The sequence below is a fragment of the Prunus mume genome, linkage group LG3, assembly GCF_029339155.1.
Source record: "Prunus mume cultivar Tortuosa linkage group LG3, ASM2933915v1, whole genome shotgun sequence".
In the NCBI taxonomy this organism is placed as follows: domain Eukaryota; kingdom Viridiplantae; phylum Streptophyta; class Magnoliopsida; order Rosales; family Rosaceae; genus Prunus; species Prunus mume.
In genome coordinates this window covers 13,900,182-13,925,621 of record NC_142700.1, presented here as the reverse complement: position 1 = coordinate 13,925,621, position 25,440 = coordinate 13,900,182, and the positions used below count along the sequence as shown (strand labels likewise).

The 25,440-nt window shown below is 35.5% G+C and overlaps 2 protein-coding genes and 1 pseudogene across 8 annotated transcripts; all 3 read left to right on the top strand.

The window, feature by feature from the left end:
* The first annotated feature begins 4,225 nt into the window (after positions 1 to 4,225).
* Positions 4,226 to 12,969, top strand: LOC103326205 (Protein kinase superfamily protein). Its single transcript, XM_089048110.1, has 9 exons — positions 4,226 to 4,512; positions 4,633 to 5,420; positions 6,833 to 7,117; positions 7,392 to 7,709; positions 8,783 to 9,010; positions 10,052 to 10,152; positions 10,886 to 10,997; positions 11,602 to 12,057; positions 12,419 to 12,969. Exons 2-9 carry the CDS (start codon positions 5,013 to 5,015, stop codon positions 12,623 to 12,625), a joined length of 2,115 nt encoding a protein of 704 aa, XP_088904236.1. The 5' UTR covers positions 4,226 to 4,512; positions 4,633 to 5,012; the 3' UTR covers positions 12,626 to 12,969.
* A 619-nt stretch (positions 12,970 to 13,588) lies between these two features.
* Positions 13,589 to 14,622, top strand: LOC103326204 (L-type lectin-domain containing receptor kinase VII.1 pseudogene; annotated as a pseudogene). The gene has a single exon (XR_016125124.1). The product of XR_016125124.1 is annotated as an L-type lectin-domain containing receptor kinase VII.1 pseudogene (transcript).
* A 3,338-nt stretch (positions 14,623 to 17,960) lies between these two features.
* LOC103326202 (protein SPA1-RELATED 3) lies at positions 17,961 to 24,533 on the top strand. Of its 6 annotated transcripts, none has more exons than XR_016125123.1 (9): positions 18,172 to 18,260; positions 18,458 to 18,525; positions 18,626 to 19,595; positions 19,759 to 19,916; positions 20,517 to 21,477; positions 21,553 to 21,745; positions 21,832 to 22,143; positions 23,207 to 23,266; positions 23,998 to 24,533. XR_016125123.1 is itself a non-coding variant. In XM_089048109.1 (9 exons), the coding sequence occupies exons 3-9, from the start codon at positions 18,705 to 18,707 to the stop codon at positions 24,184 to 24,186; spliced, it is 2,718 nt and encodes a 905-aa protein (XP_088904235.1). In that variant the 5' UTR covers positions 18,195 to 18,260; positions 18,458 to 18,525; positions 18,626 to 18,704; the 3' UTR covers positions 24,187 to 24,533. The 6 variants fall into 6 exon arrangements, 4 of the variants coding, with proteins under 4 accessions (XP_008226626.2, XP_008226627.2, XP_016648738.2 ...); XM_089048109.1 differs by having other exon boundaries at positions 18,195 to 18,260; positions 21,553 to 21,699; XR_513682.3 differs by lacking the exon at positions 18,458 to 18,525 and having other exon boundaries at positions 17,961 to 18,260; positions 18,558 to 19,595.
* Positions 24,534 to 25,440: the final 907 nt, after the last annotated feature.

Here is a 25,440-nt window from a genome sequence, read left to right as displayed (position 1 = left end):
AGAAATCAAAGAAAAATATAATGGGGCCCCCTGGCCCAAATAAAACCAACAAAATAAAAGGCCCAGAAAAAGGATAAGCCACGGGCAATCCGGCCGAAGAAAGAAAGCTTGAGGCCTGGCAAACACCAATTTCGTGCAAAGCAGGAGGGTGGGGAATGATCAAAGAGTATTATTGAACCAAACACTAACGGGTTGTTTGATAACCATTTTATTTTTAGTTTTTAGTTTTCAATTTATAATTTTTCTGCTAGAAAATAGAGGAAAATGAGAGTAAAAATGGGACTGAGGAGTAACAAAAGTGAAAACAATTTCAAATAAGTTTTTAATTTTTGTTATTCCCTCTCAATTTCATATTCACTCTCATTCTCACATCAATTGCCCCTCTTTTTCTTCTATACTCTAGCATAAAAAATGAAAACTAAAATTGAAATGGTTATCAAACAGATCCCAAATTAACTATTATTCTATATGCAATATGTGTAGCTTGATTGTCGGAGATCAAGTTTCAAGGCTAGATGCAGTGAGTTTGATGATTTCAAGTGGTTTCGGTAGTGCTCATCGAGGCTTATGAGTTGTTCTAAATTTTTTGATGTTTTGAGTTTTGTGGGCTAAATTGAGATCCTACTTAATTTTAGTGATATGAGCTAAGTAGTTGTTTGGACTTGTTGGTTTTGTTGTCCCTTCAAGTTTGATGCTCTTGCTGTCTTGTAGACGAATTGATTTAGTGTTAATGTTATTATTTATATATAATAACAAAAAAACTATTTTTTTTTTCTAATTGATAATATTTTTTGTTTTAAAATATAGACGATTCGTCTAAATTACTTTAAATTAATTTAATTTATATAAAATGTGACTCAAACTTGGATGTAAGGGACGGCTCGCTGCCTTAGCCATAGCCGGCCCCAATCTGTATAAGTCGAAGCGAATTTAATGTGCATGACTCTATAACCACAAGATTATTAAAGCTAAGAGTTGGTGACTACAATACAAACCACAAAGCCAAGATGGCAGGCACATATTGTTGTGAGAAGCTTTGCCTTTGCCTCCTACAAACATGTGTAACTTAGACTGCTGGCATGGGGACAAATCAAAATCTACATTGACAGAGGGCCAAAAAGAGTGGGGCTCACTGCAGAAACCCTAAAACTTGAAATGGGTCGGGTCCCATGGAGCTGTTTGTTTGTCCTGGTGGGAGGAAGACAGAGCCATAAATTTCATGGACGCATGATTATGTAGATATCTGTTCATCAAATTTAATAGACATCGACAGCTCTTGTTAGGTCATTCAATTTCATGGGGCTTGTAAATTTTAATCTATGCAAGTGCAGCTTTGGTGGAACCGCCCCATGAAATGATTCATCATGACTAGCATAAAAACACTTAATTACTGTTTGTTTTACTCCCACTAATAATTCACTTTTACATGTCTCGTGTGGACCTAATTATTACCTACTCCTAAATTTCATGCACACAACAAGAAATTTATTATAATGATTTTTTAGAGCATTAATGTGTACAGTTAAATATCGTTATGCGTGACAATAGCACAATGTAGTATGTTAATGCGATGTTACGAATTCATTCAAACAAGATATTACGATCACATGCCTTGAATATCCCTTTTCTAATTGTTTTTTTAAATATGTAGAGGCACCATTATCAAGCTTCGATGTAGTGAAACTTTCTTGATACAACAAGTACTTAAAAATAGAGTGTGAATGTTAAGATATATGCAGCTTATCTAAAACTTTTGACCAAAAAGAAAATATCTATAAACCTTTAGTGTTCTATAAACTTTACAACATTATCCTAGTTCTTTATTATGACGATCATATTGTCACGTAGTGTTATTAATTTACTCATTATAACACCTAGATTAGTACTGTATTCTAGATTCATGGCATATCAATCTCGTCGTTCATTTATATTATAATATGCGAATCAGTAACACTACATGACAATGGGTTGTCACACCTTAGAATTTCTATAAATAAAAAAGTAATTTCGTTTTAGTAGGGCGTATGCACCCCTAATTTTATTTGCTATTCTTGAAGAAGTTTATAGCAGTTGTTACTTTTTAAAAGAGTGGCTAAATGTTAGCTTGTTACTTTTTAAAAGAGTGGCTAAATGTTAGCTGATTGTGATAAATACTAACTTAAAAATTGCATGAATAAAAGTTCGTTCGTTAACCAAGTATGACTATGGACAAAATAATTTTCGTTGTAGAGAGAGAAAAATCTTTTTAACCCTATGCTAAAATCCAACAGGTATTACTCCAAAAATTATAATAATAAATTTGTTAGAATCACATTTAGTATTTTATTTTGGCAAAAAGAGCAACAAAAAAAGAAGAAGATATAATTGTTCCAATATTTATACAAATAATCACCTACTACTAGTACTTAATTAATTCATATGAAATAAAGTCAAAGAAATTGTTTGTGGGTGGGGTCCAATGATTGAGAGGTGAACTGATGATATCATAAGATGCTTAATTTGGAAATAAGTAACATCATAATTTAATATTAGATCCAGGAAAATATGAATTACCTCTTTTTAAATAAGTACGGAAATGTTTTTGCTCACCAGTTTAATCCAAAGTGTACTCTTATTATCCTTTTCAACAATTGACATGTGTTTGTTGGCATAACCATAATATACATGTGTCAAATGTTGAGAATGATGATGAAGATACACCTTCGGTTAAAGTGGTAAGAAAAAATACTTCCTTTTTAATATTTATAATTTATTTATTTTTTGTTGTCATTTTTTGGTTGAGTGAGGAGGAGGGGGTGTTTGTTGTATCGAGTTTACGGTGTGAGCGAGTTGGACAGTAATTTTGTCACCTAATAAGCAGTGGAAAAGCCAACGACTTGAATCACCAAAAAAACATTAACAGCCCAACTTTTCTTTTTCTCTACGAACTACGGAGACAATTGACAGAGAGCAAGGATATTTGTACTACTTTCACCCTCCTTCCAGCACGTGACATGCACTCGCACATTGTCAAACGCGCTATTCTGCCCTCTTACGATATTCTTTTTTCTATCTATTCAATTTAGTTGCATCGACACATCTCTTTTTAATGTTGGAAGATATTTTTTCATCAGATTTCAGATCCACGTTGATGTTGCTAAGGAGCAAGCTGCTGTTTTTGATTGCTAGCAATGCTGTTTTGTTGAACACATTGAAGAGGAGTCCGATAGATTTCTCTTTTTTATTTTTCTTTTGTTTTCTTGTGTTTAGTTTAGGTCGCAAATCTTTTTTAAAGATTATGCTTTTGTATATGCCTCTCATATTTGGGTTTCGGATCATTTAGCTATCTTTTGTACTCTTTTCTGCTCAAACAAAAAAAAAATGTTGGAAGATATTTCAAATTTAAATATTTTATTTTTCTATTAATATTTGATTTTTGTTCCCTTTTGCTACCCATGAAAAAATTTAATTAAAAAATAACTATTTTATTATTATTTATATTTGGCTGAAATAAGTAGTTGATTCCCTTTCAGGTGAGAGGTTAATTTTTGAGGAAAAAAATTGGCTTATATATTTCTCTCCTTTTTCAACAATGATTTTAGAATGTAATGATGTGGGATGCTTAGATGACCTAGCTCAAGGCCAAGGAGGCATTGGTGAATACATTTTTGGCTTTGAGTGGAGGTATATTGTAGAAGATTAGTGTTTTCGATGGATCTCTCTAATTTGTTATTCCTTTATGGATAGTGTTTGTATTCGCACACCCCTTTGTTAATAGTGTTTATATTGGCCTTTGTAGCATTTGTGTTTGTATTGCCTTTTGGGACGTAAATTATTAATGCAATCTCCCAAACGTTTGTTATAAAAATAAATAATAATACAATTTTCATGTATTTTTATATTTCATTTAAGTTTTGACGGCGAACTAAATAAGTTGAAATTCAAAATTTTAATATTTGTTTTGGTGTTCCTCCGTAAGTAGGGTTTCCAAACTATTTAGGTTTAAAGCTCTTAAGATTTTTATTTCCTTTGTTATTGTCGGAACATAGTCCTAAATTTGAATCTTAATTTTTGGGTGGAAAAAGAAAGAAAATAAGGTTGAAATGTTTTTCTAAAAATGATAAGAATAATTAGCTAAGTTCATTCATTAAGGTAAATGGCGCGTGGAAAGATGGTGAAGAGAAGATTGTCTTGATGCATAGGGCCTCTACAAACTACAGTCTTTTCTCTTTCACTGAAAGCTGCCACTGCTGGGAGACACTCCCTCTCCTCACTCCATCAATATTTTTTTACTCCATGTTATTATATTCAAGAATTTTTATGTTAAATTTTTTTATTCTCTGAAACTCTAACTCTACGTGTCTCTTTCAAGCCTCTGTGCCCTTTGATCCATGTCCTTGTTCTTCAAGCCCTAAATACATCTCTAGGGTTTCAGTCTCTTCCTCTATTACTCGTGTGGTGGGTGGGTTTGATGCCTGGATTGGACCCTTTGTTTCCACTGCGCATTAAAATAGCCATTTTCAAGGTTTGAAGGTACTCATCATTTTGCAGATTCTTTTTAGTTAAAGTTTGGATTTTTGGAATTTAGGGTTTTGTTTATTGTGAATTGGTGGGTCTTCTTGTTACATTGAGAGCATGCGTTCTATGTACAAGGAGGACTGGCATTTTAAAGCTATAATGTGCCGACTTTGCCTTAGTCTGGTGAAAGATTGAAGATTTTCAAGATTCCAGGGTTTGGGTCTCTGAAATTTTGGATTTTGCTTCTTGCAAAAGGTGTGACTTTGAAGGTTTTGTGAAGGAGTGGATTCATACATTTGGTGCTTGATGGCTCATATATATTGGATGAGTTGAATTCTGGGTTAGTTTCTCTATTTATCTTTCCGTTTTAAAGTTTTGGTATATGGGTTTTGGTGGGTTGAGTATGGTAATGATGGGAATGGAGGATGAGGATTGTATTGTAAAAATGCAAGATTTTTGAGGGTGTGAACATTGGTTCTAAAGGAGGTACTTGTTGGTGGTGGTTTTGGTGCATAATGGGTTGCATTTATTGCAAGCCCTCTGCTATTGAGGATAGCAAGGACAGCCCCAGAGAGAGATTGTCAAGCAAGGCGGCATCAGACTCGCGGGCAACAAGGGTTGCTTCCTCAAGGAGGGAGGAAGCTTATCGAGCAAAAGATCGATATGATAGTAATGATGGGAGAACAATGTTAATTGATAAGCAATTGAACGGGAATGTTCGATCCCATGGTGAGAATTTCGAGAGGAAGAGGGAGAAGATGGAATATGTTGCTGCTCAACATCCTGGGATGGGTAGCATTCCGAAAGCTGTAGAAGGGGAACAGGTTGCCGCAGGGTGGCCAACCTGGCTAGCTGCAGTGGCTGGAGAGGCCATCAAAGGATGGGTACCACGGCGTGCAGATTCATTTGAGAAGCTAGATAAAGTATGGTTCTTTTCCTCTTTAGTTCTCTAGTTAGCTTTATGATGCAAGACAGATCTTCATTCTTGTCTTTGTTATTGATTAATCCATTGATTTTGCGTTGTGTTATTTTTTATTATCAGATTATTTTTTTGTTCTTAACTTGTTGAATAACAATTTTTTTTTTTTTTTTCATTTTACTTTCATAGAAGTTGTCAATTTTAGTCTGGGGTCGGATGTTGGAGGGTAGTATTATTGTTTTTACTTGTTGCCCATATTGATGAGTCACTTAGGAGTGAGCGAATTACGTGTATTTCAACCTCCTTAACTAATAATGTTGTTTCAAGGTATATTTATGAATAGGTACATGTAATTCATAATATTGCAAATTTCCCTCTCTAACTTGTACAGTTTTTTCTCTGGTAAATCTGAAAACCTTAAATAAGTAAAGTTAATGGGAAAATGTGAACTAAGGGCTAACACATCGGGTTGAAGCATTGTATATAAAAGATGTAGATAATCACAAAATAGTAATGAGACTCATTTGTCTTCTGTTGGCCTAGGACTGGCATTGTATGCTTGAAGAAATTCATCAATCCTTGAGTGGTTTTAAAAGCATCTTCTTCCCTTCCATTTATCATGATGCAGTGATTCAAAGATTGTCTTGAAGAATGTTGAAATTGAAACCATGATTACCTTTTTCTTGGTAATCTTACTTTTACCTATATAATTGCCAAAATACCAGTTGTGCCACAGAGTAGAAATTGAAACTTATGCACAATTAGTTTATTTCAACAAAGGATTACACATGCAAATTATGATAGTATACAGCAGCTGATCAGTGATGCCTTAGTTGATGAGGTACTCAATGTCTTATTTAGCTAAAATAAATGAGAGTAGATATTGGATCTCCTCTGATTAGTTACTATCTAGATAATTGAAATTCGTGGGTGATTAATTCAAGATTCATCAAGTGGGTGCCACAAATTAATTCTCTAACTTTCCACTATCGAGCCAAGAACATGAGTCATATTTGCACCCCTTCTTTACTGGCATGTAATTAAGTCAGTTGACATGGGTTTAAGCATGACATATTTAAGTTGGGAGTCTTTAGACTTTATGGGGGTTGGAGACACTTATAGGATTTAGTTCGGTTGCAATTAAGCAGATTGGTGTTTCTTGTTTCTATAAACTCTGCCAATTTCATGTTTTGGGTGTTCTATTGGGTACTATGCTTATCTATCTCTCTGATTTTCATAATTTAGAATCCTGAGAAAAGCAATAGATTTATTGTATTCAATAAAGGCGAAATTGTTCTATCGGGCTCTTCCAACTGCTAGTTCACTCGTGTTTTGTTATTTTTGTGCTGTTATCCTCTTTAGATTGCTATACCTATTGACAGGTTTTGGTTGTGTCCTAACCTTTGTTTTATGCAGATTGGTCAGGGAACTTATAGTAATGTTTATAGGGCTCGTGATCTTGATCAAAAGAAAATTGTTGCTTTGAAGAAAGTGAGGTTTGATAACCTGGAGCCTGAGAGCGTCCGCTTTATGGCAAGGGAAATTCACATTTTACGAAGGCTTGATCATCCAAATGTAATAAAGCTAGAAGGTCTAGTTACTTCAAGGATGTCTTGCAGCTTGTATCTTGTTTTTGAGTACATGGAGCATGATTTGGCAGGGCTTGCTTCACACCCTGGTCTGAAGTTTACAGAAGCACAGGTACTTAATGGTAGTTTTTGCTTCTTAGACTTAAAATAACAAGTTACTCCGTTTTTTATTCAATTTTTGCTGCCTATATCTGCAGTTCATGATGTTCCTGCATCTTTCGCATCTGTTGATGATACTGGTTATTTTGTTAGCTCTCGTGTGGTTGTGTGAATACTATCTTGTAATCTCAATTCATTGATATATTTTCCCAAAAAACTTATGGAATGTTAGTATCAGAATTGTTCAGTTGGACGGTGGCACTGAGACTTCACTGATTTATTGGCAGGTTAAATGTTACATGCAGCAACTATTATGTGGACTTGAACATTGTCACAGTCGTGGTGTTCTGCACCGTGACATTAAAGGTTCCAACCTTTTAATTGACAACAATGGCATGTTGAAAATTGCTGACTTTGGTCTGGCAAGCTTTTTTGATCCCCGTCAAAATCAGCCTCTAACAAGCCGTGTTGTAACTCTTTGGTATCGACCACCCGAGCTTTTACTTGGTGCTACTTACTATGGGACTGCTGTGGATTTATGGAGTACAGGCTGCATACTTGCTGAACTGTATTCCGGCAAGCCTATTATGCCTGGAAGAACTGAGGTAGTTGTGTCGCTCTGGGCTTGTAGAATTGATGCTTTTCACTACTTGTTATCTTTCAGAATCATGGTGGCTCAAATGCATACATGCATACACGCACATACATATGCTTACTCTTCATGGCTTGCAGCATTTAAAATTCCCAGTAGTTTCTTGGTCTACGTATGTTAAATCTAAGCAATTATTTGGACTCTGCTAATTCTCATTAGATAATCTTATATTTTTTCCAGTATAGTTTGAAACTCCCAGATTTATACCCAAATGAGTATCAGGTAGACAATTCTTTGATTTCTAGGACAGTTCTCCTATATAGCATGAATAATGTCCTGCTGCAGATGTTGAGGAAAAGACATCAATGCAACTTTGATTTCTTAAAGGCTCCTCCGAAAGCTGTTAAATGGCATATTCTTAAGTTCATTTAATTGTCTGATCCTACGAATCTCTAAAAGGTTCATCTGGGTGAAGGCTGGAATGGTTTAATCGACATGATTGATAAATATTTCTAGTTTTTGCTTTTAAATTTAATACTTTCTGGCTAGTGGGAGAAGAAAGAGGGAACACAAAATCTGCTAGGGATCCTTCTTCTATTATTCAGTGCAACTCACCATTATAAATCTTGGTATCTTCATCATGCCATAACCTTGTTTTCCATCCTTATTCTGTTTTTGTGTGATTTTACAACATAACCCTAGTGGTGGCATGCCTGTCTTGTAGCTTTCTGAATAGTATTTTCTTATTTTATTTTTAAGTTTGATGTACACTACGAAAGTAGTTTGATTATAGTATTTGAGAATTTTCTTCCCCTCTCTCCTAAATGGCTTATGGGATGTGAGATGCCCTTTGGAGATAGTTTTGTGAGTAACTTCATCTGGTTGTGAAGATAGCGGTGGTTACTGGCTGGTAGACTAGGGATAGTTTACTCTGTCCTCTATGCCCATATAGTTGTGTGGATTCTCTTATTGTTATGATATCCCTTTTTGCCTTTACTATTGAGAATCTCTTATGTTTCTTGTGGATGTAAGTGTTATGTAACTCAGTAATGTATGCTAAATGGTTGGAGTATTTTTGCCTTGTAGGTGGAGCAGTTGCATAAAATTTTCAAGCTTTGTGGCTCACCTTCGGAAGATTATTGGAGGAAATCAAAGTTGCCTCATGCAACCATATTTAAGCCCCAACAGCCTTATAGACGCTGTGTTGCAGAAACTTTTAAGGACTTCCCTGCACCAGCTCTAGCACTTATGGAGATCCTTCTTTCTATAGACCCTGCGGATCGTGGATCTGCAGCTTGTGCTCTCAAGAGCGAGGTTTGGATCTTAAGTCATATGTGATGTCTTCTTACTGTCATTCTTTTTGCTGCGCAGTATTTGAGTTATCTTGATATTTCCTTTCGGACAATGCTTGGCTCCTGATATCAGGAGCCATTCCTCCTCAACACATGATGTGGCCTCCTTAAAAAACGACACATGTTTCTTTTTTCTTTTTCTTTTTTTTCTGTTTTTTTTTTTGTTTCACTGACTCTCCCTCTCTCTTCTCTCATCTTCCCATCTCTAACTCTTCCCCTGCAACTCTTTAGAAGAAATTTTCAGCCCCTTTCTCTTCCCATCGTTGCTCCTCCATCATCATCACCCAAACACTATGTATTGATTTCTCTCCTTTTTAATTTTTAATTTTATTGAATTATTTATTGGGGAGTTTTGGAAATTTTTTGAATGGTGGAAGAAAGGGATGGAGAGATGGAGAGATGAGAGAAGAGAGAGCACGGGAGGAGAGGACAGGCGAGTGTGTGAGAAGAGAGAGAGAGAGTCGGTGAAAGAAAAAAAAGAAAAAAAAGAAAAGAAAGAAAAAAACAGGTGTCATTTTGTAAGAGGCCGCATCTTGTATTGAGGAGGAATGGTCACCCATTCTAGATCTCTATGTTTGTGCCTGTGCATGCTTACGCGTGTGCAGTAGAGCAGTAGATCATGTTTTTGTGCTTTCAGTCTGTTGCTGTTGTGTGGGGATTTGAAAAATACAACTGTACTATGTTTAAGTCATTGTTATTAAGTTCACTCATTAAGGCCTCCTCTCTTTTTCTTCCATCTAATGGTAGCTACTTCTTAGCTCTGTAGATCATGTTAAGTGAACCACCCAGATTGCATCAAGGTTTTTTTGTTTTTTGTTTTTTTTTTGTTTTTCGTTTTCTTGACTATACTTTTAAAATAGTTATGGGCCACAATGAGTTTTCATCTGATAACTATTTTGATTTTATAATCATCCTACTTAGAAGCATATTTTGAAAAGTTTTCAAGCATAAATTGCTTTGTTGTTTCCTCATGTGTTATCCTTTTCCTTTTGTTTTTTCACAGTTCTTTACAACAAAACCTCTTCCTTGTGATCCATCAAGTTTGCCAAAGTATCCTCCGAGCAAAGAGTTTGATGCTAAAGTACGGGATGAGGAAGCTAGAAGGTGAATATTGTGACATAATCTTTGCTACAACTTGAAAATTATTCTTTCTCAAATTATTGTTACAAGGCACTGCACCATACATCACGTGTGTGTTTTAAACTACTTATATGTGTGGCATGAAAGCTAATGGTTCATGCACCATGAGGCCTTCCAGTGAGTCCAGGCACACTTGATGCATGGTTCCTGTGGGTGAAGTTTTGCTAATGTGGTTTTATCAAAGAGCTTCTAGAAAGAGGTTGTTTGGTTCTTGTCATTCATTAAAGGGAAAATACTGACACTTAATGGTCGTCTGTGCTCAAAACGTATCATGGCATGGTTAGGCTTGGGTGGAATCATATGAGTCTGGACTCTTGAGTTTGCCAAAAACAACTAAATTTGTGTTTTTTGCTAGTTGGGTTATAGTTGTTATACAATTTTAAGATACATGGTTATGATTCAATGGTCTCATTTGTGAAGTGCATTAGTTTAAATATATGTTTTTTAAATTTGATGGTGTGAACTTAAGAGTTTACGTTTATGGGATTAGGTTTGTATTTTTTTAGAAGTTGTGCTCACGCACTGATGATTATTGGCTCAATTCTTTCTACTCTTTTTTACAGATTTCAGTTTGTGTGGAGTGCAGTGAGCTTAGTATTAGTTTTTGTCTTATAACTATTGTTTTATCCTCTTCAACTCTTACCTCTGCTTAGTGAGGGTGGTGTATATAGTAATGATCTTTTTCCCACATTGATAGACAAGGAGCAGCAGGAAAGGGCCAAAGGGTTGACCATGAAAGGAGAGGAACAAGAGAGTCTCGAGCCATACCAGCACCTGATGCCAATGCTGAATTAGTCTTGTCAATGCAGGTAACCTGATGTTATTTTAACTAAAAATCACTCATTTATCTCGACTATTGATTTATGTTGTAATTGGTTATGTATGGTGATATGTTCTGATTGCCTCTTTGCTTTTAACACGTGCTTGCAATATACAGAAGACATATTCAATGTGCTGTTATTGTAGGGAAGCTGTTGGGGAATAATATCCTCTCAATTTCTATTTATTCTTTAAGATTCATGGGTTATTTCAAGTCTTTTCCTCTTCTAAGGGGCTTTTATGATCAACCCAAATGTTCACTTGAGTTATAAATAACCAAGCTTACCTTGCGTATTCTGCCAATGCAATTAACTCCACATAGCATCTTTGGTCTTGCTAACTACATACTTTATTTTTGTACAACAATGGAATGTTGTGCTTTAACACTTTCAGATTGTTCAATAATAATTTTTTCATTTACGATTTTAGGTGATCCACATTGCATGTTACCATCAAGTACATGTGTCGGAACTCATTTGTTTATTGAGGGCCCTTTTGTAGTTTATACAAGACTACTATTATGCCTCTATTCAATGTTGTTTATTAAATTACGTCATATGGGATATATTTCAACAGAAGGATTTCTTTTTACAGAAAAGGCAAGACAATTCTAAGAGCCGGAGTGAGAAGTTTAACCCTCATCCAGAAGAAGTTGCTTCTGGCTTTCCAATTGATCCACCGAGGCCATCACAAGCTGTAGATTTAAGTGTAGAAAATCATGGACATAACCATAAGAGAGCTTCCCATTCAGGGCCATTGGCTCACCGTGCTGCATGGGCAAAGTCTACTAAGAACCCAGATGATGCACCAAAGGTTTCAACTGGAGCTGACTTGTCAACAATGTCAGGTTTGGTGGCAGCAAGGAGAAGTATGTTATCTGAAGAACGCAGAAAAAGGTCTAGTTCTTCACAAATGGAAGGTCCAAAAGTAATAGGCAGGTTTCCAGGTTCATTCAAGGAGGCCTCAGATCCTTTACCAAAAGATCAAAAGCAGGCCGTTGTAGGTTCTCGTCAAAAAGAAGATGTTAGAAGCAACAAAGATCCAATTATTGTGAGTAGTTGAACTCGTGTTTTTTTTTTTCCGCGTGATGGATTTCCTCATTACTTTTCTGCAGTTTGCATCACTTAATCCATCTTGTGACTAGGACTGCGCTATTTACCTTCACAAAATTATGTATGCTTGCTAGTAAACATGTACATCTTTTGGTTTACAAATATACATTAGTAGTTTATTGTTGTAAAGGGGAATTTCACATTTATTGGACTCTTTGATTTAAAATTCACTTCTGTAAAGTACCAAGGGTTGTAATTTGTTTGAGGTTCAGTAGCTTTTCCTTTTGGTTTGTGTTTTGTTTTTTTGTATTCATTCTTCTTATTGCCTGATACAGCATTATTGTTTCTGGTTATTTCAGGTTGGCTATGGATCAAAGGGTCACAAAATGCACTACTCAGGTCCGTTGCTAGTTCCCTCTGGCAACATGGATCAGATGCTGAAGGACCACGATCTCCAGGTCCAAGAAGCTGTTAGACGAGCACGCCTAGAGAAGGCAAAGGTCAGAAAATTTCAAGCTGAAGGGAACCAAATATCCACCAATTCATTATTTGTTTCTGGTCGTTGAGCCGGTTTTAAGTAGACCCGAAAGCAGAGCATCATCAGGAAAATCACTGCAGATAATTTGCTGGTTTTCTCTTGTGAAATATGAGTTATTCATTGGTGGGGTGGGGTGGGGTGCTTTTCTTTTTTGTATAGTGGGGGCACCCGTGGAAGAATAGCTGGTGTCCATTTTCAACTAAGTTTATAGCTTAGAACACACGCTCTCTCTTACTTGTATCTTTTTCCCCCCTTGCTACTAATATATGGCCCGTTATTGTAGAGGAATTGTTATAAGCCATAAGCTGTGGAGTATGTGGGAAATATGAAATTGTCTTCTGTAATGAAAAGAGTAAGATGCTGCATTCTTCATACTTGTGTCCAGATTGTCAACCTGTCTTATTCTCAGTGATCAGGTTGGTAATTAACCACCTTCCCCCTTTATTGATTTCATTTTTGGAGAAAAATGGTAAGTGGGAATCTGTCTAGTCTTTTGGAGTTCACATTTCTAAGTTCTCATTTCTCATGTAATTATGACTTCCAATTTTCTTACAGCTTGACTAATTCGGTATGCATCAGTAAAAGTTAGTGCAGCATTTCCGAACCCTTTAATTTTAAATAATATTTTATCTTGAAAACAAAGAATACCCCGAATATTACCCCAAGACTAGGTCTTGCCTTAATTGAGTTAGGGAGACGGGCACTATAAGGTTGAAAATTTTATCTGGTTGTGTTGACTTCTTTCATTGGCAATTTGGCATTGAAAATTTTAAGTTGGGATGCCTCTCTCTCTTTATTTATTTATTTATTTTTTTTCTGACAAAGGAAAGGGAGAGCATTCATAAGTCACGCCGTTAGAAACACAAAAATGTTGACAATTCAAATTTGGAAATGTTAATTTTGGAGTATTTTTGCTGCTTCTAGAAGGCAAGTCAATTGCTTTATATTCAACTGCTGGATGCTGATGTAGAAGACACAAGTAGGTTTGCTGCTTCTGCTGGAGACCTAGAGTTCTAAACAATGCAGTCCTTTCAATTACTTGTGCTGTTCCTGACCAAACTCTTTCTCCTTCAATTTACTTTTGCAGTTGATTTCTCCTTCACTGGTTTCAATTCATCTGATATCTTGCTCTATGGAAATGCAACCATAGATTCTGGTGTTCTTTCTCTTACAAGAAATACCACCTTTTCCATTGGTAGAGCTCTCTACAATGCTAAGGTACACACAAGATATCCAGACTCCTCGAACCTCCTGCCTTTCACATCCTCCTTCACCTTTTCTATATCCCCATACAAGGATTCTCTCCCTGGCTGTGGATTTGTCCTCATTTTCGTTCCTTCTACCGGCATCGAAGGTGCCTCTTCTTCCCAACATCTCGGTTTCTTGAACAGTACCAATGATGGTGATCCCAGAAACCATGCTTTTGGTGTCGAATTCGATGTGTTTCGAAATCAAGAATTCAATGATGTTAATGACAACCATGTTGGTGTTGATGTCAATTCTCTTACTTCTCTAGTTTCCTACAAAGCCGGGTATTGGCTTGGTGATAATACAGAGGAGAACAGTAACAACACTAATTGGTCTTTCAAGGAAGTAAAGCTGAACGATGGAGCCAACTATCAAGTTTGGATTGAGTACTGGAACTACCAGCTCAGCATAACATTGGCTCCTGAAAATGTGAAAAAGCCAGAGAGACCTTTGATTCAGATTCCTCTTGATCTCTCTGATGTTTTTCTCGATGACATGTATGTTGGGCTCACTGCATCAACTGGGCAACTCATTGAAGACCATAAAATTCTGAGTTGGAGCTTCAGTAATTGAAGCTAGCAATGAATTTGGGTTGAAATATTTGTACCTCTTAGAAATAAAGCAAGGCTATTGACTTACCTAATTAAGCTGCCTTCATGGAGACATGGATCTCATGTTTCTTGGTCAGCATAGATTTCATATACTTTTTAGTTTATCTCTTGTTTTCATTCTGTTTATGCACAGTTCGTGGTATTTGAGTAATTGTTTTTCTCAGCCTCCTCCTGTGCTTATCTTTGTGATTTTATGTTTATTATTTGGAGGGCAGCATTTGTTACTTGGCCCAAAGGCCACCAAACAGACATTTGAATGTGGCTTGTAGGGCATTGTAGGGCATACACATGTCCAATCGCATATAATTCATTCACCAATCGATCAAATAATACGGAAAGCTCCCTCTCTTTTATCTTGTTCTCTCTCTAATGTCCAACCACATTGGAGCGACTTTTCCTCACTTCTCCTCCACATTTTTCGAATCATTTATCTTTTTCTTTTTATTCACTTCTTACAAATATTCAAAATATATTTTTTTATTTTTTATTTTATAGTATTGCTTTAGCGCTTTCAATTTTTAGTTTATTAATCGAGGGAAAGGTTTAAGTTATTCACCCGATTCTATCGACCTAACGACACTTAGATATTATTTTTTAGGGCAATGATTGCATGCCTCAACCTAAAATTCTTATTCTAATCAATCTTAAGATGAAGTATTGATTTCTATATCTCAAAAGATAAGTATTTTATTGTAATTTTATTGATTTTATTTAATCTACTATGATGTTCTGTAGGTGAAGTGACATCCGTCAACCAAAACTTGCTGACAGATGCATCAAGCAAATATGTTTCAATAAGTAAATGAATTGATTATCAGAACCAATATGCTAGTCTGTAGTCCAGAGCAAAGAACAACTTCCCATCCCATGAAACAAAGCGAGGCATGCCCTTCAAAAAAAAAAAAAAAAAAAAATCACAATAATTGTTTATCAAATGGTTTTTTTATTTCTGCATAATTGTTTTTACAAAAAATTATGAAAAAAAACCTACAACATACCTAGTTGCAGATCCAAATAACTATTCCTTCAAAAGAATCCAAGAAGCTTTCCCAAGGAAATTAATTTAAAAGGTCTGTGATTTTGATAATCCCAAATGCGGTTACTTTAATCATCTCTACAAGAGTGTGTGTTAGAATATAATTTTTTTTGAAGGTTGGGAGTTGGAATGGAATCTGATACTTAAACACCATATAACCCATTACATGGATGAACTATCAAATCAAAGCACTAATCAAATTCTTTATTGAAGAAACTAACACTTTTATACCAATCAAATCCTGAAAAGTGTCTAGATATCTCTTCTTTTACTACAGTATCTGTTTCTTGTAGGGAGCTGGAATTTGGGGGCATGGATGTGTACAAAATATATTAAATGTTGGGGAACTTTTAAAAAGAATGGAGTAGACAAATTTATGATCTCTTAATAATGGAGATGTGGGTGTGAGACGAATTACCAAGGAAGTGTGTCCGTCTCTTTGTGTATGAATTCGAATTTCCTTTCTTACAGATTATAGAAGTTTAAAATATCGTTTTATAATTGACATTTTCAGTTTCCAATAAGTGCCTAATTTATTTTGCAGTTTACTCTCAAAATGGTTCATAATAATAGTAAGAAATTATAGCTTGTATGACAATAATATATAACATGAAAAATAAGCATTTTCCTCTATTTTTACACCAAGTAATTAATCTACAATGCATGGTAAAAGCTGGCCATTGTTTCAACATATACAAGCATGAGAAGATGACAATATGCCATTATGACTGATGCAAGAAACAAGAATTTCTCATTCAGGTGCTTTTACACTTTGTCACAACTTAACTTTGTCCAAAAAGCATATATACTTTAATATCTCAACATAAAGAGGGGTTTCAAATGATGACAACTAGCATGCCTAGGAAACAAAAATAATGAGAAGCAACTTGTTACTTTGATTCCACCACACAATCTATATCTTCTACAATGAATCTATTTTCTGCACTGCAATAAGGGGGGAAAAAAGAACTAGCATTTGGCAAACAAAAAAAGAAGAGGAAGAATGCATAAAGACATATGATCAAATATTTATTGAAGCCATGACAAAGAATTATTTATTGAAGCCATGACAATATTTAGTTAGTTGTACTTGTCATGACTGGTAGTTTGAGTCCGTTTTTAAGAGTTAGGCGTGTTGGTTTATTGTTTTAATTTGTGTTTGGGTTAAGTCTTGTTTATTTTTGGGTGATTTAGGGTTTGTACATTTGAAAGATATGAGAGTTCCTTTTGGGGAAATTTTTTTCATGTAACGAGGATAGCACTGTTTTGTTATTCTCGATTAATAACACAATGACACGTAAAAAAATTAGCCCATATATTGTTACGTTATTAACCTTAAATAGCAAAAAATGTTATTTCAGTTGCATAAGAGTGTTTCGTTGAGGGGTAGGTGAGTTTGTAGGCTGTGGATCTGTGATACAGACGGCGCCCCCAGATTAAGAGGCCAACCACTTTGTCCTATAAATTATGTGGCTTTTAACAGGTCCATTAACCCTAATACGTTTGGCACTTCTCCTCCCTATTTTAATATTTGTCCCTTTCTTCTAGCTTTGGAAGGAACCACACCAATAATTAGATTAAAGAAATTATTACCACACCAATTAGATTAAAGCAATCATAGTTTAATATAAACCACTAGTTTATCAACAGTTTGTCTATTAATAGTTTATTACTCTGTCTTGAACCTTGTTAGAAAAGTCCAGGACTTTCCTCTTTGGGAAAGAAATTATTTATTGCGTTTAGTCAGCACGTCGTTGCATGAGTTCTAATGTAACGTTACAAATTTTTATAAAAATGTTATAATTTGTGTATATTCGTAACGTCACTTTATCATATAAAAAAAATACAAATTTATAAATAAACTCAATCCTAAATATGTATTTATAGAAAAATTCAAGCACTATTTAAACATAGAAACACACCTAAAATCAACCCCAAACTCAACTTTTTGGGTGTGTTTATAAATGGATTTTGAGTGTGTGTAATGATGGGTTTTGAGTGTGTTTATATGTTTAAATAGTACTAGAGTTTTTTTATAATTTAAACTTCCATTTTGGGTGTTTTAGGAAAACTCCCTAAAAAAAATCTCGCAAACTAATATAAGATGAGCTATGAATTTAAATGCTTACGACCCAAGTGATGTATAGAAGTACCAAATTTACCTAATTCTTATGATTTATAGAAGAAATATTCAAATTTTTGTCCAAAAAATAATTTAAACAAAAGTTACAAAACCCAGATGATCATTTTTAAATCTCATACATACAAGAGTAACATAACCAGATAATGTTTTATTTTAGGGCCCTTTATTTTATTTTGTTTCCTAGACATCTTTTTTATTTTCATTCATGGCCCACAAGTTCTATCTAATTTACTGTTTGGCCTCCGGTCTCATTCTAGCAAGAGGCCATTGTTGTGCCACGTTGGTAGTTTGGAATAAAGCGGGAAGATAAAGAAGATGGTAGTGCTGAGAGTTGAAAGAGTGGCCTCTCTCCGCTCTCAGACTCTAAAAAGAAGCAATAAAGTATTAATTTTTTTGATAGACCCAATAAGGATACACAGAATGGGAAAATGAGACTTATAAATATTGTTTTCATAAAAAAAAAAAAATATACATACGGTCTGTGTTTTTTGTGGGAAGATTTTGTTTGTTTTCTTGTTGAGAAAATATTGGGAATTTATAAGGCTCTGGAGCTTCATTTGAGTAGCTGTGCTGTTTCTTCAGGTTGGCCTAGCAGGAACAGAAGACCCTTTTCATGGCGGTACTGGTAACTCTCTCTCTCACATGCAATATTCATGCTGGTGGGGTGTATGACTTGTCTCTATATTTTGAACATTTGTTAAAATCTTTTTCTTCATGGGTTTTTGCTGGTGATGGTTCTTGAGACTGTTTATTCTTAGAAATTGCATATATGTGACTCTGAATATGAATTGGGTTTTGTGAATTTTTTCTACTATTTGTCAGATCATTCTTATTGCGTTGGTGGTAGAATGCTTGTATCTGTTTGCCATGATGGAATTTGCATAGTGAAGGTTCATAAAGTTACTTTTTTTATTGTGTCCAGCTGGAAATCTGTCCTTGTTTGTGAAGTTAAGATGCTTTGCTCGTGGGTCTTATCTGTTTGTGCCGCAGAAATGAGCTTCTGATTCAAGATGGTAATGGTGGAAGTGAGAGACTGTAATAGAAGTCGGAGAATTCCTCCATATCTTGGATGTGTGTGTTCTGGCTTTCATGCTGCTATAGGAGGATAACAATGGAAGGCTCATCTGAGTCTGCTTGGCAGAATTCTGATAGTTCTAGAGGATTGAATACTTCCGGAGTCTCAAACCGGAATCCCAGGATTGTTCATGCCGGAAGATTTGGCTTATCGGGTGATGCGTCACAGGATTCTGATTTAAGAAAGGAGAGAGATAGTGTTGTGGTAGCAAACACTGATGACCTTAAAAACCAGGGTGGATTATCAGGGGTTTGTGAGGATGAGGGGGTAGTTGATCCTTTTGTCCGAGCTATTGAATGGGGTGATGTTAGCTTGAGGCAATGGTTGGATAAACCGGATCGATCTGTTGATGTATTTGAATGCGTGCACATATTTAGGCAAATAGTGGAAATTGTTAATGTAGCGCACTCCCAAGGAATTGTTGTTCATAATGTGCGGCCTTCCTGTTTTGTTATGTCATCTTTCAACCATGTCTCCTTTATTGAGTCCGCATCTTGTTCAGATTCTGGCACTGATTCTCCCGGGGACAGCCCAACTGCGGAAATTAAGGATTTTCCCTCTCCTTTGCATGGTGATTTGCATCAACAACAATGCAACTTAGGAAGACTAAATTTTCAATCGATGAGAACTTTAACAACTACCTTGTCAGAAACAAGTTGCATGCAGTCAAGTTCAATCTATGCAGCACGTGAATCGTTGGTACAAGAGAGTGAAGAAAATAGAACCAGAGACAGGAATGCTGAACTAGAAGATAAGAGACAACCATTTCCAATGAAGCAGATATTGCTTATGGAGAGCAGTTGGTACACTAGTCCCGAAGAGGTTTCTGGTGGTGCAAGTTTGTGTGCTTCAGACATTTACCGATTAGGAGTTCTTCTTTTTGAGGTTTGTGATTAAAAGCGTTCAATTGTTTCATCTGAAGTATAAATTAAATAAGATCTTCAGATGCTTTCGATTAATCATTTTATATGATGTTAAAATTTGATTTTGTGTGGAGTTCTTTTGTTTTCTTGTTTTTGTACTCTAACATTATGGTGCCTGTGACCAGTTATTCTGCCCATTCAGCTCAAGAGAAGAAAAAAGCAGCACCATGTCTAGTCTGAGACATCGAGTTCTTCCTCCTCAATTGCTGCTGAAATGGCCAAAAGAAGCTTCGTTTTGCTTATGGCTACTGCACCCTGAGCCAAATAGTCGGCCTAAAATGGGGTGATTACTTCTTACGAAATACCTTTGATCTCTGTCTTTGATCTTTCTTTTTTAAAGCCATTAGATTAGAAGCAAATATGAGAACAAGCCATTAAATTAGTGTGGCTTAATAAGTGGAATTACATTTTTTAATTGCATTGACAAGTTCTTTGATTGATTTGATGTTAAATGTTTTCTTGGCATATATGATATCTAGTTAGCAACTGCCTTGCATATGCAGGTTTATCTGATATAATGTGATTGGATTTTGGTGCCACAAGCTTCATGTGATAATTGCTTTTGGTGGATGTTTAAACTGCATTACTTGTTTTTGTAATTGATTAAGTTTGATCCTTTGGTTTCGATTTCAGGAAATAGTTCTAAGTACAAGATTCCATTTTACGTTGCCTTGATACTTTGGTGTTGCATTTCATAAATCCCCATGTATCTCTCCCTTAATTCTGCATCTAGTCCTCTTTCATTGACTTGTGAAAATAATTTTAATAGATAAGAAGCATGTGCTGTCTTATAATCTCTCTCTCTCTCTCCTGTTTATTTCTAATATGCACTATAGCTCCAACGTGGCCAAATACTTAAAGTTTTCTTTGCTATGTGTTTCAGTGAGTTGCAACAAAGTGAATTCCTAAATGAACCAAGAGATGATTTAGAAGAACGTGAAGCAGCAATAGAGCTTAGAGATAAAATAGAGGAGCAGGAATTGTTGCTGGAATTCCTGTTGCTTATACAACAAAGGAAACAGGATGCTGCAGATAAGTTGCAAAATACTCTTTCTGTTCTTTGTTCTGATATTGAAGAAGTTATGAAGCACCGAATAATATCTAAGAAAAAAGGTAGTTCAGGCGCAGAACTGGTGAAAGAAGATCAGTCAACCTCAAGTTTCCCATCTATGAATATTAATGATGATGATGATTCTGCTAGTGGGTCCAGAAAACGATCCAGACCAGGCATCCGGCTTCACAACATAGAGGAATGTGATGATAATTTGGATGGTCAGAAGTCAGATACCGAAAATCAAGAAAGTACTTTTTTGAAAAGTTCTAGATTGATGAAGAACTTTAAAAAGCTAGAAGCAGCATATTTTTTGACAAGGTGCAGGTCAGTAAAGCAGTCAGCCAAACCCGTGACTAGACATTCACCAATAAGTAGTGATGGTAGAGGTTCTGTTGTTGTAACTGAAAGAAGTTCTGTCAATAATTTGCCATCAAAAGAACAGCACAGTGAAGGTAGACGAAGTGGTTGGATAGATCCATTCCTTGAGGGTTTGTGCAAGTACCTATCTTTCTCGAAATTAAAAGTGAGGGCGGATTTGAAGCAAGGGGATCTTTTAAATTCTTCAAATCTAGTATGCTCACTTAGCTTTGATCGCGATGGAGAATTTTTTGCTACAGCTGGTGTTAATAAGAAAATTAAAGTATTTGAATGTGACACAATCATAAATGAGGATCGTGATATCCACTATCCTGTGGTTGAAATGGGCAGCAGGTCAAAGCTAAGCAGTATATGCTGGAATAGTTATATCAAGAGCCAGATTGCTTCAAGCAACTTTGAAGGTGTGGTGCAGGTGAGTCAAGCCTTACTCATGATTCACATATCTGCCATATATTAGTTTGTTTTAACTAATTGCTTACATCTTCAGGTATGGGATGTTGTAAGAAGTCAAGTACTTATGGAGATGAAAGAGCATGAGAGGCGTGTATGGTCCATTGACTTTTCATCAGCAGATCCAACAATGTTGGCCAGCGGGAGTGATGATGGTTCTGTTAAGCTATGGAGTATCAATCAGGCAATTCTATTTTTCCACTTGGTGGATGTCAGCTTTGAAACTAAACGTACTGCAGTCATCTATTTGCATGCTGTGTATATCTAATTCTGGATGTATGATAAGTTGATTCTCTTATCTGGATTTCTTCTACAGGGAGCAAGTATTGGTACAATAAAAACAAAGGCCAATGTCTGCTGTGTACAATTTCCTCTGGACTCTGGTCGATCCCTTGCATTTGGGTCAGCGGATCATAAAATTTATTACTATGATCTTCGTAATTCAAAGATTCCTCTGTGCACATTGGTCGGCCACAGCAAAACCGTGAGTTATGTTAAGTTTGTAGATACGACGAATCTTGTTTCTGCATCCACTGACAATACTCTGAAGCTTTGGGATTTGTCAACGTGCACATCTCGGGTCATTGACACTCCAGTTCTATCATTTACCGGCCACACAAATGTGAAGGTACTTTCACTCCTTTATTATATCAAAGCAGTTCTAGCCATACATTATTGACAGATATTCACTGTTTTTGGCAGCTCTTCAGATCACTGTTTTTAAAAATAAATAGAAGAGTTATCTGTGCTGTATTTAAGAATTTCAAAATATGCACTATTACATATATGAGATTGAAAGCAACTGGTTCGTGATAATTTTGTGTTCTACTAGATGCAAATGTTTTTGTAAATCTTCAGGAGCTCAAACACGAGCTGATATTTTTTTTTTTTTGGCAATCATACAAGATTTGTTCTCTGTGTTTACAATGTTAGAGTTATGCCATAGTGTTAGTACAATAAGGAATTAATATTCAGCACCTCCAACATAGGCTGATTCTATGATCTAAGCTTATGCTATATTTCTATTTACAATGAAATTTTGTTCTTCATTGACCAGTTTCCTGATTTAAATTTCTTTTATCCTTTCTGGTGGACCAAAAGTTTTCCACCATGAGTTTCTTAATTGCAAAAGCTTCTTATTCAATTTCCATCTTCATTGGTTATAAATATTTGTGAAGGAAAACCACTAAGAAGGGTGGATTGTTTATGAATAAATACTTTTATACAGTTTTTTAAAGTCAGTCATAAGGGCGGAACCAGAAATTTTTCAATGGGTGGGCTAGCTAAAGTTATTAGCTTAAAATCTAATGATAATTCTTTTTTTTTTTGTACACTTACATTTTCTATAGTAAAATGCTTCTCTTTTGGAGACAAATTAATAGAAAATTTTTAAAATTGATGTTGGGACAAACTTTGACACCAAATACAAATGTGGAAGACCTCTTACTATGCTTATTGGTGTTGAAATTGTATATATATTTATTTATTTTTAGTTAAAATATTATGCTATATATATATTTAATTTATTTTTTGCCCAAACCTTTCCTGGGCTACAGCCAAGGGCAGCCATTGCCTTGGTTCCGCCCATATCTATCCAAGTTATTTGAGCCCTGATATTATCTTCATCTACTGACTGCAAGTGAAATATGGCCATGGTGGTTTATAGCTTATGCATGTTTCCCTTGTTGCAGAACTTTGTGGGTTTGTCAATTTCTGATGGTTACATTGCCACAGGCTCAGAGACTAATGAGGTAATTTAGTCATTATTCTAGATAATCATCTTCTATTTATCCCATGCTTTTCAGGTTGTTCACCTTGTTTCTGAAATGCTATGAACAGGAACCCAAAATTTCTATTTTCTTATTTTCTCTGGAAACCTCTTTCCATTGGGTTCAATGGAGGCCTAAAGTGAGAGAGGGTGAACTTTAATATTGGTTATGGGGATAAGTGTTCTACTACTAAAGCTATGAACCCCTGCGTTTTCTCTGGAGAACTCCGTCGTTTAGAAGAAAAAACGTCCAACTAGAGCTTTTCAAGGCTTCTTCTTATACTTCAAGAAAATTTGCCTCTTATAGCTATAAATTAGGAAGATTTATGCTTATCAAAGCCTAAGAAGGATCTTACCTATCTGTTTAGTAATGATGAACCCCGAGCCTTTGGAGCCTTCTTTCTGCATTTCTTAAAGTTAATAATTAAAATTGTCACTCACATGAAAACTGCCAATTAAATTTTGAACAGACGGAGAATGCATCTTCTTTTGTTCGATTTACTGGCAGTAAATGGTTTTCCTTAGTGAGATTAGTGACAGCAGTATTTTAGTAATTGACCAAACTCTAAACCTTATATTGGTAATATAACAACTGCTCATCATCAAGATGCAGACAATATACATTAGTAATTATTTTGGGCCTGAAGAACAAAAGCTCTCTCCTCAGAAATCTTAACATATTATAGTTAATGTTTATTTATATTGGTTGATCAGGTTTTCATCTACCACAAGGCTTTTCCAATGCCTACATTATCATACAAGTTTCAGAACACAGACCCACTTTCTGGCCATGAAACAGATGATGCTGCACAGTTTATCTCTTCTGTTTGTTGGCGCGGCCAGTCCTCCACCTTAATTGCTGCAAATTCGACCGGGAATATCAAAATTTTGGAGATGGTTTGATTTGATTTTAACCTTATGCTGTCCAAGGTAAATTCTTGAATCTGGCAGGATGGGTGTTGGGAAGAAAATGAGGTAAAATAATCTTATGCCAGAGAAGCTTGTTAGCTCCTAGGCTTTAGGTCATAGGAACTCATTGTTGCAAGCAACACAGTAAATTTTGGTATTAGATCATAGCGGGATGTGGTTAATGTGAAAAGTGAGAATGTTTATTGTTCAAATGCCATATTTAGATAGAAATTTATAGGAAAAGTAAAGGTAAAAATTGGAATTTCTGTATAATTTGTAATGTTTTCAATTCAAAATCAATTTATATAACAATAATTTTGAAATGCATCTCTTCCTTGTACCACGTTCAAGGCCATCACTTTCATGAGTGACATTTGAGTTACCAATGGCATCATTTTTGTATTGTCAATGGCCTGGAAAATCATTGAATTAAACATATATAAAAGATGTTTTTTAATTTTTGAAATGTTTAGAAGCTTAACTTTTTCTCCTTTGAACTTTTCTTTTCTCAATTTATGCGGCAGTTCGTATGCACACTGCCTCATTACACTGAAAATATGACGATGCAGGACTCGATGTTATAATGCCATGTCGGCGGGAAAAAGAAAAAGAAAAAAGGAGGTTGCAGTATTCATGGAATGCAAAATTCTAACAAAAAAAGAACGCTTCAATGCTGCATTATGGCTCAAATTCATTGTTTCATCGTGGATTTAGGGCAGAATTTATTAAATGACATGCAGAAAAAATCCGGGAAATTGGGGTATCAAATTCCCGAATTTAATTTATACTAAAATAGCCATCATTTCATAATTTTCATAGTGCTATTTACAAAATTATGTTATTTACAAAATTTGACATGCATAAATCCAAACACAGGAATTTTCAATTGCCAGAAAGTGAAATAATGGAAATTTAAATTCTTTCATTTTGGAATTATATGTAATTTTCAATTCCTTCATCCAAACGGCGTTTATAGAATAGGGATCCCGAGCCCATTATAATCATCTATCCGTTTAAAACATGACACATAAGCAATTTAAGTGTTAATTTTATTTTATTTTTTCATAAAAGAAAATTGTTTAAAATTGACAATTCTTTTATTGTTTAAGTAAAAAATAAAGTAAAAAGTCCACGAAAGTTGAGGGGTAGTAGAGGGCCTGGGAGGAGTTGGGGAGGGGAAGGGGAATCTGGGCTAAGGTCGGGGGAGGGTGAAAAGTGTTTACATGGAAGATCAAAATGGAATGGTAT

Coding starts and splice junctions, on each gene's coding strand:
- LOC103326205 (XM_089048110.1), top strand. CDS start 5,013: ATGGGTTGCATTTATTGCAAGCCCTCTGCTATTGAGGATAGCAAGGAC. Junction 5,421..6,832: donor CATTTGAGAAGCTAGATAAA/GTATGGTTCTTT, acceptor TGTTTTATGCAG/ATTGGTCAGGGAACTTATAG. Junction 7,710..8,782: donor TTATGCCTGGAAGAACTGAG/GTAGTTGTGTCG, acceptor TTTGCCTTGTAG/GTGGAGCAGTTGCATAAAAT.
- LOC103326202 (XM_008228404.2), top strand. CDS start 18,705: ATGTGTGTGTTCTGGCTTTCATGCTGCTATAGGAGGATAACAATGGAA. Junction 21,478..21,552: donor ACTTTGAAGGTGTGGTGCAG/GTGAGTCAAGCC, acceptor TTACATCTTCAG/GTATGGGATGTTGTAAGAAG. Junction 22,144..23,206: donor CCGGCCACACAAATGTGAAG/GTACTTTCACTC, acceptor CCCTTGTTGCAG/AACTTTGTGGGTTTGTCAAT.